The sequence below is a fragment of the Ranitomeya variabilis genome, chromosome 3 (assembly GCF_051348905.1).
Source record: "Ranitomeya variabilis isolate aRanVar5 chromosome 3, aRanVar5.hap1, whole genome shotgun sequence".
NCBI lineage: Eukaryota > Metazoa > Chordata > Amphibia > Anura > Dendrobatidae > Ranitomeya > Ranitomeya variabilis.
Genome location: NC_135234.1, coordinates 49,682,521 through 49,698,254, shown reverse-complemented (window position 1 = coordinate 49,698,254; position 15,734 = coordinate 49,682,521). Strand labels below are relative to the sequence as shown.

Below are 15,734 nucleotides of genomic sequence, written 5' to 3'. Positions count from 1 at the left end.
TACAACTATGGTGGCGCACCCTGTTTGCGGGTATACGGGAACTTCAGTAGAAGACCGGGCTGTTACTGCAAATGACTCACTAAGACCAACACTGATATTACCGCCATATGGTGACAATATAGTGGTAGAACATACAAGGGATCACAGTACATGGAGTCACATTATGGAGTCATTCACTTTTCCATCTGGCCCCATATCGGTTTTGGCCAGACAACCCCTTTGGGGATTTTTGGTCATTTCCTGAGCACTTTTTTTTTACTTTGTTTTACCTTCATTTTTTGGGAGTGTTTTTTTTACTTGTGACTTCTGGACATTTTTTTTTTTTGTAAAGAAAAAAATGCAGACAAAATGCTCAAAAATACAACCGGGCATCTTTTTAGCCTCCCCATTGACTTATATGGTAACGTTTTGGGTGAAAATGACAGAAGAATGGTCACTTCTTGTAATCTCTTGGGGTCCGTAAAAGCCTGAAGTGTATAAAAGACACTTGAAAGCCTGAAGATGTGAACAGCGAGTCGTCTCTACACAGAAATGAGCAGGAATATTCCAATGTTCGTGCTTTTTCCACCATATTTTTGAGCATGGTAATGCAAGGGCTTACTGACAAAACCTCCTGCCCTGTCCAGGCTACGTGATGGAAGACTGGTGCAGAAGATGGATTTTTTTCACCTCGGATAAAAAAAGCCTGACTCAGTGCGGGGGCTCGAGTGTTGTCTCCGGCTCCGCAGGGGGCTCGGGTGTTGGCTATGGCTCTGTGGGGGCTCGAGTGTTGTCTCCGGCTCCGCGGGGGCTCGGGTGTTGGCTCCGGCTCTGTGGGGGCTCGAGTGTTGGCTCCGGCTCGGGTGTTGGCTCTGGCTCTGTGGGGGTTCGGGCGGGTGTTGGCTCCGGCTCCGCAGGGGCTCGGGTGTTGGCTCCGGCTCTGCGGGGGCTCGGGTGTTGGCTCCGTCTCTGTGAGGGCTCGAGTGTTGGCTCCGGCTCCGCGGGGGCTTGGGTGTTGGCTCTGTGGGGGTTCGGGTGTTGGCTCCGCGGGGGCTCGGGTGTTGGCTCCGGCTCCGCGGGGGCTCGGGTGTTGGCTCCGGCTCCGCGGGGGCTCGGTTGTTGGCTCTGGCTCCGCGGGGGCTCGGGTGTTGGCTCCGGCTCCGCGGGGGCTTGGGTGTTGGCTCTGTGGGGGTTCGGGTGTTGGCTCCGGCTCTGCGGGAGCTCGGGTGTTGGCTCCGGCTTCGCGGGGGCTTGGGTGTTGGCTCTGGCTCTGTGGGGGTTCGGGTGTTGGCTCCGGCTCCGCGGGGGCTTGGGTGTTGGCTCCAGCTCCGCGGGGGCTCGGGTGTTGGCTCCGGCTCCGCGGGGGCTTGGGTGTTGGCTCTGGCTCTGTGGGGGTTCGGGTGTTGGCTCCGGCTCCGCGGGAGCTCGGGTGTTGGCTCCGGCTTCGCGGGGGCTTGGGTGTTGGCTCTGGCTCTGTGGGGGTTCGGGTGTTGGCTCTGGCTCCGCGGGGGCTTGGGTGTTGGCTCCAGCTCCGCGGGGGCTCGGGTGTTGGCTCCGGCTTCGCGGGGGCTTGGGTGTTGGCTCTGGCTCTGTGGGGGTTCGGGTGTTGGCTCCGGCTCCGCGGGGGCTTGGGTGTTGGCTCCAGCTCCGCGGGGGCTCGGGTGTTGGCTCCGGCTCCGCGGGGGCTTGGGTGTTGGCTCTGGCTCTGTGGGGGTTCGGGTGTTGGCTCCGGCTCCGCGGGGGCTTGGGTGTTGGCTCCAGCTCCGCGGGGGCTCGGGTGTTGGCTCCGGCTCCGCGGGGGCTTGGGTGTTGGCTCTGGCTCTGTGGGGGTTCGGGTGTTGGCTCCGGCTCCGCGGGGGCTCGGGTGTTGGCTCCGGCTCCGCAGGGGCTCGGGTGTTGGCTCCGGCTCCGCGGGGGCTCGGGTGTTGGCTCCGGCTCCGCGGGGGCTCGGGTGTTGGCTCCGGCTCTGCGGTGTGTGGAACACGTGAAATCCGGCTCAGGGTCATCTCTCAGCTCCTGGTAAGCTCTGCCCCTTGGTGCCACTGGATATGAATTGTTCATTTTTTTGCACTTCTGCTTTTACTTCTGTCCATACTCAGGGACCTCACCAGTATATAGGACCCACCTCACCGGTATATAGGACCCACCTCACCAGCATATAGGACCCACCTCACCAGCATATAGGACCCACCATACCAGCATATAGGACCCACCTCACCAGTATATAGGACCCACCTCACCGGTATATAGGACCCACCTCACCAGCATATAGGACCCACCTCACCAGCATATAGGACCCACCATACCAGCATATAGGACCCACCTCACCAGTATATAGGACCCACCTCACCAGCATATAGGACCCACCTCACCAGCATATAGGACCCACCTCACCGGTATATAGGACCCACCTCACCGGTATATAGGACCCACCTCACCAGCATATAGGACCCACCTCACCAGCATATAGGACCCACCATACCAGCATATAGGACCCACCTCACCAGTATATAGGACCCACCTCACCGGTATATAGGACCCACCTCACCAGCATATAGGACCCACCTCACCGGTATATAGGACCCACCTCACCAGCATATAGGACCCACCTCACCAGCATATAGGACCCACCTCACCAGCATATAGGACCCACCATACCAGCATATAGGACCCACCTCACCAGCATATAGGACCCACCTCACCGGTATATAGGACCCACCTCACCGGTATATAGGACCCACCTCACCAGCATATAGGACCCACCATACCAGCATATAGGACCCACCTCACCAGTATATAGGACCCACCTCACCGGTAAATAGGACCCACCTCACCAGTATATAGGACCCACCTCACCTGTATATAGGACCCACCTCACCAGTATATAGGACCCACCTCACCAGTATATAGGACCCTCCTCACCAGTATATAGGACTCACCTCACCAGTATATAAGACCCTCCTCACCAGTATATAGGACCCGCTACACGTGCACTTCTGATGCGTTGCTGATAACCCCCTGTTCCCCTCTATATAGCTGTCCTTACATTGTGTCACTTTCACCTTGTCACCTGCTCTTCTTATCAGTGTTTTTCTAGCACAATGTCTGCTTTCCCTGTATTCTCCCGTTGCTCCTCACAGGCGGAGCCGCTATCCCTGTCACCATCCTCGCACATTTGCTCTTATCAATATTGGGAGTCGTAGTCTCCCTCATGATCGGGTGATAGTACAGAGCCACCATCATGGCCGCTTTCTTCCAGTACTACTCTCTCCAGGAATAACAGAATACTCAGCTCTATAATAATAAAGCCAGGTGACTCCATGAACTACAACTCCCAGAGTTCCCTGCCAGTCACAGAGCTTCTCCTGAGACACCTGTTGTGTGAGCGCCTGATGCTCCGTTATGCCGCATCTCCCTCTTTCCTCCTGAGCGAGCAGAAGGAATGCTGGGGCTTGTAGTTCAGCAGGACAGGTGCGCGGCACAGAGGTCACGTGCCAGGTGCTGCCCGGGCTCCTGCCAATCATCACCCTGTAGTACGGTGGAGGGGGGGCAGGGAGTGTCCGGCCGGAAGTGACGTCACCGTTCACCTGCTGCTGGCTGGGCAGAGCCGGGAGGCAGCGCTGAGAGAGCGGAGGAGACGGCGGCGCTGCACACGGCGTCCTGCACCTCTCACCTCACCGCGGATATTACTGCCGGGCTCACCTTGTGGACTAGGCGGCGGGATGGCGCTACTTGTGCGGCTGGTTCTCATCTCTCTGAGCTGCGGTAAGTGCGCGCCGGCTCCATCCTGCGTCCTCCTCAGGCGCCGCTCAGACTGTTATATCCAGTCCGGCAGCAGTCTGCGACTTTTTCCAATTTAAAATGTCTCGCAGCTCGTGATGCAAATCGTGCAGTCCTGAGCTCGGCGCTGGTCGGAGCTGCCGCTGCTGTGCGCGACCGATAAACCGGGTCCCCAGATGGCAGATTGTGCGATGAACTTGGCGCAGCCGCCTGCGAGTGTTCTCCGGGGCTTTCTGGTTGTAGGTAGCGAACAATACATCTCCAGTTACCTTTCCTTAAAGGATAGTGTGTCTGTCAGGGGCTCAGACATAGGAAATGTGCTGTAGGGTCATCATCAGATGTAGGGGAGATGTGGGCTGTAGGGTCACCATCAGATGTAGGGGAGATGGGCTGTAGGGTCACCATCAGATGTAGGGGAGATGTGCTGTAGGGTCACCATCAGATGTAGGGGAGATGTGCTGTAGGGTCACCATCAGATGTAGGGGAGATGTGGGCTGTAGGGTCACCATCAGATGTAGGGGAGATGTATGTAGGGTCATCAGATGTAGGGGAGATGTATGTAGGGTCATCATCAGATGTAGGGGAGATGTATGTAGGGTCATCATCAGATGTAGGGGAGATGTGCTGTAGGGTCATCATCAGATGTAGGGGAGATGTGGGCTGTATGGTCACCCTCAGATGTAGGGGAGATGTGGGCTGTAGGGTCACCCTCAGATGTAGGGGAGATGTGGGCTGTAGGGTCACCCTCAGATGTAGGGGAGATGTGGGCTGTAGGGTCACCCTCAGATGTAGGGGAGATGTGGGCTGTAGGGTCACCCTCAGATGTAGGGGAGATGTGGGCTGTAGGGTCACCCTCAGATGTAGGGGAGATGTGGGCTGTAGGGTCACCCTCAGATGTAGGGGAGATGTGGGCTGTAGGGTCACCCTTAGATGTAGGGGAGATGTGGGCTGTAGGGTCACCCTCAGATGTAGGGGAGATGTGGGCTGTAGGGTCACCCTCAGATGTAGGGGAGATGTGGGCTGTAGGGTCACCCTCAGATGTAGGGGAGATGTGGGCTGTAGGGTCACCCTCAGATGTAGGGGAGATGTGGGCTGTAGGGTCACCATTCTGTGTGTCAGTTCTCTCCTATCCCATTACTTGCAGTGCTGGTAATGGGGGGGGCAGGCCGGGCTGTGGAGTCAGTGTCCATTTCTGTATTAAATGGACCAACAAAATATATAATAAGTTGGGTGCAGTAGTACAATGCAGGATGTGCTGTCAATGTTTTCATAAGAACTTGTGAAAGTTGTGATATGTCCTATAAATGTCTGTTCTGTTCCGGATCTAAGGATCTCGGCTCATAATTGAGATGAATCTGTGCTGCACTTTCTGCACATGCTCAGTAGTGACCAGTGCTGTGGGGTCAGGAGTCAGGGAAATTGCGGAGTGGGAGGTTTGGCTTGCTGACTGGTATTGGGGGTGGAGGCGGGTGGCTGCAGTGCTATAAAGGTGGGGTATGCTGATATAATACATCCGTATGACTGGCCGTGGCGCTGTTATATCCTTATTATATCACTACAGCTGACTTATATTCTTTTTTGCATTGGATTTGGGGCAGGTGATGGCTGCAAAAGTTTTGTGATCACCAACAGTATAGTACAGTGACTCTGTCAGGGGCTGACTCAGTAATCTGAGGAGCGGGATGGTGTTTTTGTTGCATTACTACATTAATAGGTTAATAATGAGAATTCCAGCTTGTGCTGCCCCCCTGGCTGTACGCCCCAGGTGCTTGTTATCTGATTATATGGCTGTGTGGGTGCCCAGCTTAGACATATATAGACGTGATGACAACCTCTTGAGAAGGTGGGGTCGGTCTGCCTTCTGAGCCCTGTTTCGATCAGCAGCCACATATCACAAGAAACATGGAAATACGTTGTGCTCATGTGCCACTTAGATGAGAGCAAAAGACCAGGTAGCCCCTCACTCTCAAATTGAAGGTTTATATGATCCAGCGGGGTTTATGGGGTGGACACCCCCTCTAATTCTGTGGCTCCTGGTGATCCTTAGCAGTGTGTCGTCTCCTGGGATTTAACCCTTCCACTTGTTAGTTGCAGCTATTGAACCCACACCTCTCCTCTGCGGTGACGGACACCATGCCCTATATTACTTGTGTACAGCAGATTGCAGCACATGTCGCTGTGCACAGGGGGATCTGATCCTGCTCTTCTATCTGTATATCTGCCCTGTGGTCCTGTTTGTTTGTATATCTGCCCTGTGGTCCTGTTTGTTTGTATATCTGCCCTGTGGTCCTGTTTGTTTTCTTAGATGAAAGTTACCAGCTTCCCCCTTCTTCCCTCCTCCACTGCTTTCTTCTTCCCATCATGGTCATTGGGGGGTTTTACATTGGGGGATGGTGACCTGATCCTATTAAACAATAAATAAGAGGGGTCTTAACAGGAGGTGAGAGGAGGGGGCTGCCTCACAAAGAGTCTGCTCTGCAGTCTGCTGCTTCTCATTTCCTTTGATGAAACATTCATTAGGTGTCAGATTGTATCTATTATTTACCTATTTGTAGCAACATTAACCCAACTGTAAATAGAGGAGGAAGGAGTGAGACTGTGGATTGGAAACGGAGGGTTTGAGCCTCGTGATACCGGTACCAGCTCCGATACATGCCTCCCAATATACCGGACTGGGATCCGACAGGTGGTACTGGTATATGTAGAGGGCATTGTATCCATATATCATATCTCTATCAATCAGCATTTGAAAAAGGAGAGAAGGGGAAGGAAATGAAGTGTGAGATGATCCAAATTCAGCCATAAGGCAATGTGTATGTCGTCATATAGTGCACTGCCTCTAAAGGAGGGTAATCCTGTAATACGGCATGGAATAGAATAATGTGAGCCAGAGAGAAGAAAGCTATAGGCCCATATCGTTGGAGAAGAGGGGGACTTTATAGTACTACTTAGATTACCTTCTGATTGTTTTGCTCAATTTTGCATGAATCCCTAAACTTGGATCCTATACATATAGACATATTTATGGGATTCATGCAGAATTGAGCAAAACAATTCCCAGGACCCTGGTCCAGTGGTGGCTACCTTGGGTAGCATGTGGTCCATAGATCAGTGCCCTGTGAATCTCCTATCCTCCGGCATCCCCAGCTCCTCTTCTGATTAATAGACCAAGCTCTAGGTCACTCGTAATGACATCCGAGTCTAGTAGTCAGAAGATCCCCAGGGAGTTTGGCATATGGTAAGTGGTTTGCAGGACCCTGGACTACCAATGTGGCTGCTGGACCAGGGTCCTGTAAAGTTTTTGCTTTTGCTCAACTATATATACTTATTGTCAATATCTGGAAGTTCAAGCAGAAGAAAAATAACTTCTCAGAAAACCGTGTGATTGTTGGATTTTCTTCAATGGTTGCAAGGTTAAAAGAAAGTGATATGTCGTTCCATTCAGGACTCCAGGAAAGATGGATCTGTTCAGGGCTGACGTGTGTCTGCTGCCGCCACTTGTGAACCTTCTGTAAGAGGCTGAATGAACCGTTACCAACGTGACTGATCCCTGTGTGTGATCTCTTGCTGCGTATATATGTTTATGTCCGCCGCTTGCTGACCCGCACAGGGTGGATCCTCGCAGCTGGCACAGTGAATTATTTATTCAGCTCAGGCAATGGCGTTTATCTCCCTTGTACACGTCTAATTATTCCCACTGCTCATCTCTGTTTATCTCATCCTTTCAGCCTCCATTGTGCACAGAACAGAATTATTTCAGTTTATCATCCACCTGTAGCCATGTTATCTGCATCCTGCGCCTCCACCTACACTATAACTCCTAGCAGCCTTGACTGCATGCTTTGCATCAGCTGAAGTCACCAAATAGAGACCACTGACCTTAAGGCTGCCGTCACACTATCAGTATTTGGTCAGTATTTTACATCAGTATTTGTAAGCCAAAACCAGGAGTGGGTGATAAATGCAGAAGTGGTGCATATGTTTCTATTATACTTTTCCTCTATTTGTTCCACTCCTGGTTTTGGCTTACAAATACTGTTGTAAAATACTGACCAAATACTGCTACTGTGACGGCAGCCTAAGGCCATGTGCACATGATCAGTATTTTTCGCGGTTTTTTTCGCTATAAAAACGCGAAAAAACCGCTTACATATGCCTCCTATTATTTACAGTGTATTCCGCATTTCTTGTGCAAATGTTGCATTTTTTTCCGCGAAAAAATTGCATCGCGGAAAAAAAAGCAACATGTTCATTAAATTTGCGGAATTGCGGGGATTCCGCACAACTAGGAATGCATTGATTTGCTTACTTTCCGCATGTGGCTATGCCCACCATGCGGGAAGTAAGCAGATCATGTGCGGTTGGTACCCAGGGTGGAGGAGAGGAGACTCTCCTCCACGGACTGGGCACCATATAATTGTTAAAAAAAAAAAAGAATTAAAATAAAAAATAGTCATATACTCACCCTCTGATGGCCCCCGGAGTCTTCCCGCCTCTCTGGTGCACGCTGCCGCTTCCGTTCCAATAGATGGTGTGTGTGAAGGACCTGCGATGACGTCGCGGTCTTGTGATTGGTCGCGTGACCGCTCACGTGACCGCGACGTCATTGAAGGTCCTGCGCACACCATCTATAGGAACGGACGCCGCTGAGGAGATCGGCTGTCTGCAGAGGGTGAGTATAACCATTTTTTAATTTTTTTATTATTTTTAACATATCTTTTTACTATTGATGCTGCATAAGCAGCATCTATAGTAAAAAGTTGGTCACACTTGTCAAACACTGTTTGACAAGTGTGACCAACCTGTCAGTCAGTTTTACAAGCGATGCTACAGATCGCTTGGAAAACTTTAGCATTCTGCAAGCTAATTACGCTTGCAAAATGCTAAAAAAAAACGCGGAAAAAAAAGCAAAAAAAAAATGCGGATTTCTTGCAGAACATTTCCGGTTTTCTTCAGGAAATTTCTGCAAGAAATCCTGACGTGTGCACATACCCTAAAAGTGTATTTATACCAGCAGTTCCAGGCATTTTTAGCTATCCAGCAGTTATTGGGGCAGCCGGAGCCCCCTCTACTGTACCCAGGGGTTTGGTAGAGAAAGTCTGGTTGGCTGATTCACTTGTTTCCTCCTGGATAATGAAGCTTCTTCTATAGCTATTAAAGGCATATCTCCATCATTAACCTATTAGACTCGGGACCCCCAGAGATGAGATGGCTGCTGCATCCATGTGAGATATTAATGGTCCATGATTCGGCTGACGATCGTCTTAAGTAGATTGGTGGAGTGCCAAACCCCGTATGCCTGTAAATCCACATCTGGTTTCCTCCTTGTGCCTGGCATGGCTGCTTATCTTATTTTCCCTTTGGAGATGATTTTCTCCCAGAAGTGTCCCTTTAAGTATAACGGTCTGTCTCCCGTGTGTGTAGTGTAGAGCTTCCGTACTGCAATGTGCACGCCGCAATGTGCACGCATCCAGGCCCCCGGGGGCGTATGTCAGGGCATGTATTTTGCTTTTCTTTTCCTTGTTCTGTGCGGTCAGGTTCCTGCTTGCTGCAGGCAATGGCTGGAGTATACGAGTCATGTACAGCAGGGATATATCCTACAGGTGGCTGTAAACTGGTTTTTGTACTGGTGTCTTGTTTCTGGGGTAACGGAGGCCTCCGCTCTAAATGTGAAACATAGATTTGGTGTGTAGAAGGCAAAAAGTTAGGGTATGTCCTGCTTCTGATAGGAGTCTGTCCTCTGACCCATCATAGCGGCTCAATGAGCGAGATGGTTTTCTGGGAAGATTTGGTGTTTATCTCAATTACTGATTACAAATTTCTCCTCCAGTTTACCAAATCCCACAGGTAAATGTGAGCAGTATGGCAGAGGTTGGCATTCCACCCACGGGGGTGGCATCCTCTGTTCAGGTAACAGGAGTTGGTTTCGGTGGAGTAATACTCGTCACACTGTCCGACCCCATGTGTTATTTGTGCGCACCGCATGTTTGTATTGTGGAGGCTGCGCTCCCTCCTCCGTCATACCAGCGAGCGCCCTTTGTCCTCCTCCAGCTTCGCTTATCTTCCACTCAGTGGGCATCTGTGGATTTTCAGTCTCCAGCTCAGAGTTATGTGCTGACAAACCCCAGCTCACGCTTCTTATCTGTACTCTGCTGATGTTAACCGAAAGACGTACGTGTCGTCTGGAAATTCATATCTACGTGTCCCACTTTGAAGGTACCTGCCAAAAATGTGGACAACGTGTAGGAAACTTCCAACGTCTTCAGATGCAAATGCTGGACTATTCTCCAGCTTTATTATCCCATCCCACTGCTGAACACTGGTATCGCTCGTTTTATGGCCGCAGACAGTGAAACTATCAGTGAGCAGCCCATACAATGCAAGACCCTACACAATGAGTATCTGTGGAGGCTTTTCTTCTGTAGTGGCTGTGGGCAGTGCATGGCAGCACCCTACAGAGTCCTCTGTCTGGCCGAAGCAGGTGTTAAGATTTACCCCTGACCCTTCCAGTGTTCTGGAGTTTGATTCATAAAGGTTCTCAAAATTTCCTGTCTAAATTCTGTTTTTCATAGATGACGAACACAGCCGACCCTTCGCGTTTCTATGATTTCACGCGGGTGAATGAAGGCTTCCTCCATAAAGATTCTGCAGCATAGGCCACCACATCTCCTATTATAGAGCTGTATGCTTCATGAGAAGATGGTGCCACAAGGAAAGACCACCTGAACGAGATGGCGCTCTCTCCCAAATTCCCCATATAAAGGGGTACTTGGCCAAATATTTGTGTTTTCGAAGGGTGCAGCCCTGACGGCCGCTCATCTTGCAGAGGACAAAGGTTTTTAAGGCTGGCCACGAACGCATCGATATTGGTGGGTTAGGGTACCGTCACACAGTGGCATTTTCATCACTACGACAGCACGATCCGTGACGTTCTAGCGATATAGTTACGATATCGCTGTGTCTGACACGCTACTGCGATCAGGGACCCCGCTGAGAATCGTACGTCGTAGCAGATCGTTTGAAACTTTCTTTCGTTGCTGGATCTCCCGCTGTCATCATTGGATCGGTGTGTGTGACACCGACCCAGCGATGCGTTCGCTTGTAACCAGGGTAAACATCGGGTTACTAAGCGCAGGGCCGCGCTTAGTAACCCGATGTTTACCGTGGTTACCAGCGTAAAAGTAAAAAAAAAAAACCGTACATACTCACCATCTGATGTCCGTCAGGTCCCTTGCCGTCTGCTTCCCGCTCTGACTGTCTGCCGGCCGGAAAGTGAGAGCAGATCACAGCGGTGACGTCACCGCTGCACTCTGCTCTCACTGTACGGCGGCACTCAGTCAGAGCGGGAAGCAGACGGCAAGGGACCTGACGGACATCAGATGGTGAGTATGTACGTTTTTTTTTTTTTTACTTTTACGCTGGTAACCACGGTAAACATCGGGTTACTAAGCGCGGCCCTGCGCTTAGTAACCCGATGTTTACCCTGGTTACCAGCGAACCTCGGCATCGTTGGTCGCTGGAGAGCGGTCTGTGTGACAGCTCCCCAGCGACCACACAACGACTTACCAACGATCACGGCCAGGTCGTATCGCTGGTCATGATCGTTGGTAAATCGTTATGTGAGACGGTACCCTTAAGGCCATGTTCACACGCTGCGGTTTTTACCGCGGAACCGCCGCGATTTTGATGCTGCGGGTCCGCAGCAGTTTCCAAAGCAATTACATTAACATGTAAACCCTATGGAAACCGCAAACCGCAGTGCACATGCTGCGGGAAAAACCGCGCAGAAACGCAGCGGTTTACAACCCGCAGCATGTCACTTCTTTGTGCAGAATCGCTGCGATTCTGCACCCATAGGAATGCATTGAACCGCTTACTTCCCGCATGGGGCTGTGCCCACGTTGTGGGAAGTAAGCGGATAATGTGCGGGTGGTACCCGGGGTGGAGGAGAGGAGACTCTCCTCCAGGCCCTGGGAACCATAAAATAGTGTAAAAAAAAGAATTAAAATAAAAAATCATGCTATACTCACCTCTCAGCGCTGCCCGCGGCGTCCGGTCTCAGTTGCTGTGCCGAACAGGACCTGTGGTGACGTCGCGGTCACATGACCGTGATGACGCCGCGGTCACATGACCGTGACGTCACGAAGGTCCTTGTCGGCACAGCCGCTTGCAGCGCCGGGGAGATCGCGACGTCAGAGGGTGAGTATAGCCAATTTTTATTATTTTTTACATTACTATTGATGCTGCATATTGCTGCATATGCAGCATCAATAGTACAGCAGTAATCCCGCAGCGGAAACCGCGGAACAAACCGCGATAAATCTGCAGGGATAACCGCAGCGGTTTTGCCCTGCAGATTTTCAATTCCGCTGCGGGATTAACCCGCAGAGGAACCCGCAGCGTGTGAACATGGCCTAAAGGTACCTTCACACGAAACGACATTATAACGATATCGCTAGCAATCCGTGACGTTGCAGCGTCCTCGCTAGCGATATCGTTTCGTTTGACACGCAGCAGCGATCAGGATCCTGCTGTGATGTCGCTGGTCGCTGAATAAAGTCCAGAACTTTATTTGGTCGTCCGATCGCTGTGTATCGTTGTGTTTGAAAGCAAAAGCAACGATACCAGCGATATTTTACACTGGTAACCAGGGTAAACATCGGGTTACTAAGCGCAGGGCCGCGCTTAGTTACCCGATGTTTACCCTGGTTACTAGCGTAAAATGTAAAAAAAACAAACAGCACATACTCACATTGCGTCCCCTGCAGTCTGCTTCCTCCTCTGACTCAGCGCCGCAAAGTGAAAGTGAAAGCAGCACAGCGGTGACGTCACCGCTCTGCTCTCACTGTACGGCGCTCAGTCAGTCAGGAAGTGGACGCAGGGGGACGTGAATGTAAGTATGTGCTGTTTGTTTTTTTTAGATTTTACGCTGGTAACCAGGGTAAACATCGGGTTACTAAGCGCGGCCCTGCGCTTAGTTACCCGATGTTTACCCTGGTTACCAGGGGACCTCGGCATAGTTGATCGCTGGAGAGCGGTCTGTGTGACAGCTCTCCAGCGACCAAACAGCGACGCTGCAGCGATCGACATCGTTGTCGCTATCGCTGCAGCGTCGCTTCGTGTGAAGGTACCTTAAGGGTACGTTCACACAGGAATTTTTTGCTGCTTTTTTTTATGCTAATTTAGGTGCGTTATTTTGGTGCGTATTTGGTGCGTTTTTTGGGTACGTTCACACAGGACTTTTTTGCTGCAGATTTTTGCTGCAGTTTTTTTTTTTATGCCAATTTTCAGCTGCTAGGACACCTCACAATGGCTCTTCACACCTCACTAACCACACCCCTAAGCTCTTGGCTGTGAGATCCCTTCCTGCTGGCCATGATTTTCTGCACAAAAAATGCAGCAAATAATGCTACATGCGTTTTTGCAGCGGTTTTTTCGTCACCCATTCAAGTCAATGGGTGAAAAAACGCAGCAAAAACGCTGAAAGAAGTGACATGCCCTATGTCCAAAAAAAGCAGCAAAGCAGAAAATACTGATCAAACAAAAAAACGTGTGTGCATGAGATTTCTGAAATCTCATAGGCTTTAATGGTACTGTAAAAAGCAGCTGAAAATTAGCATAAAAAAAGCAGCAAAAAAGTCCTGTGTGAACGTACCCTAAGGCCCCGTCACACACAGCGACGCTGCAGCGATACAGACAACGATGCTGATCGCTGCAGCGTCGCTGTGTGGTCGCTGGGGAGCTGTCACACAGACCGCTCTCCAGCGACCAATGATGCCGAGGTCCCAGGTAACCAGGGTAAACATCGGGTTACTAAGCGCAGGGCCGCGCTTAGTAACCCGATGTTTACCCTGGTTACCAGTGTAAAAGTAAAAAAAAAAAAAAACAGTACATACTTACATTCCGGTGTCTGTCCCCCGGCGTTCTGCTTCTCTGCACTGTGTAAGCACAGCGGCCGGAAAGCAGAGCGGTGACGTCACCGCTGTGCTGTGTTTTCCGTCTGGCCAGCGCTCACAGTGCAGAGAAGCTGAGACGCTGGAGGACAGACACCGGAATGTAAGTATGTACTGTTTTTTTTTTTTTTTACTTTTACGCTGGTAACCAGGGTAAACATCGGGTTACTAAGCGCGGCCCTGCGCTTAGTAACCCGATGTTTACCCTGGTTACCAGTGAAGACATCGCTGAATCCGTGTCACACACACCGATTCAGCGATGACAGCGGGACCTCAACGACCAAAAAAAGGTCCAGGCCATTCCGACACGACCAGCGATCTCACAGCAGGGGCCTGGTCGCTGGTACGTGTCACACATAGCGAGATCGCTACTGAGGTCGCTGTTGCGTCACAAAACTTGTGACTCAGCAGCGATCTCGCTAGCGATCTCACTATGTGAGACGGGGCCTTAAGTCTAAGGGTACCGTCACACAGTGAAATTTCCATCGCTGCGACGGCACGATTCGTGACGTCGCAGCGTCGTATGAATATAGCTCCAGCGTCGTAGACTGCGGTCACACTTTGCAATCACGGCGCTGGAGCGATGCCGAAGTCCCCGGGTAACCAGGGTAAACATCGGGTTACTAAGCGCAGGGCCGCGCTTAGTAACCCGATGTTTACCCTGGTTACCAGCGTTAACGTAAAAAAAACAAACAGTACATACTTACATTCCGGTGTCTGTCCCCGACGTTCTGCTTCTCTCCACTGTGTAAGCGCCATAGCCGGAAAGCAGAGCGGTGACGTCACCGCTGTGCTCGCTTTCCGGCCGGCAGGCGCTCACACAGTGCAGAGAAGCTGAGACGCCGGAGGACGGACACCGGAATGTCAGTATGTACTGTTTGTTTTTTTTACGTTTACGCTTGTAACCAGGGTAAACATCGGGTTACTAAGCGTGGCCCTGCGCTTAGTTACCCGATGTTTACCCTGGTTACAAGCGAACACATCGCTGGATCGCTGTCACACACAACGATCCAGCGATGTCAGCGGGTGATCAAGCGACGAAAGAAAGTTCCAAACGATGTGCTACGACGTACGATTCTCAGCAGGATCCCTGATCGCTGCTGCGTGTCAGACACTGCGTAACGATATCGCTAGAACGTCACGAATCGTACCGTCGTAGCGATGGAAATTTCACTGTGTGACGGTACCCTAATGTTTATGGGAGGCTTAAGAGTTTTGTTTACTGTACCTTTATCTTCCCTGACACTATCTGTTGGGAAAGAGTTGCATGGCCCCATACAGTAATACAACTTTGCAGGGTTTGGCCATCTTCATTCAAAGTGCCTGTGGACCTTCATCTAACCGTAAGGGTCTGACCTCCGATCAGTAAAACTTTACTGGTGGTCGGATGAGTGCTAGTTTACCCAGGCTGACCAAAGTACATGATGCACACTGATCATAGACTATTCTTGGCAGTGCGAGCCCTGTTTATACAGGATGAAGTGCTGTCGAGAACGATCATCTTTTATGCTGCATAAAAGGTCTTGGAAGGTTCCTGGACCATGTGTTCATAGGGGTAAATTGCAAGAGCTTGTTGATTAGGCTCAGTTGGGCTGATATCCAGCAGTATCGGTAGCCTAGTAGACCGTTTTCCAACAGATTCGGCACCATGAGTTGGCGATCCCTGGCCTATGGCATTTGCTGTTAGATGAATGAGTGTCTGGGTGCTATGCGTTTTCTTCTGTTACCACCATTGTGGACCTGTTAGTCACAGCATTGTCCCTGGTGGACTCTCATTAGTCATCCCCTGTAAGGAAGCGGGCGCAGCTCTGCTGATTTGGTATAGTTCGCTGGAACAACAGCGCTGATTAGATCCTATCATATGAGGCGCTTGCTGCAATTTCATGCTCTGCCTCTTGCCGCTTCCTGCCTTGTTACACGATTGCTGGAAATAATGAGATTTACTTCTGCATAAGGATTGATGTGGCCACTGCGCCCAGATCGGTGCACGTGATACTGGACTGACTGATACTGCTCACAAAT

At 50.9% G+C, this 15,734-nt stretch overlaps 1 protein-coding gene across 7 annotated transcripts in view; it reads left to right on the top strand.

Moving 5' to 3' along the window:
* Window positions 1-3,502: 3,502 nt before the first annotated feature.
* Window positions 3,503-15,734, top strand: part of CXADR (CXADR cell adhesion molecule) — a 64,482-nt gene continuing 52,250 nt past the window's right edge. For all 7 annotated transcript variants that reach the window (XM_077294030.1, XM_077294026.1, XM_077294029.1 and 4 more), the window contains exon 1: window positions 3,503-3,744. In XM_077294030.1, the coding sequence (XP_077150145.1) occupies window positions 3,702-3,744 (43 nt within the window). In that variant the 5' untranslated portion in view covers window positions 3,503-3,701. The remainder of the gene's footprint in view (window positions 3,745-15,734) is intronic.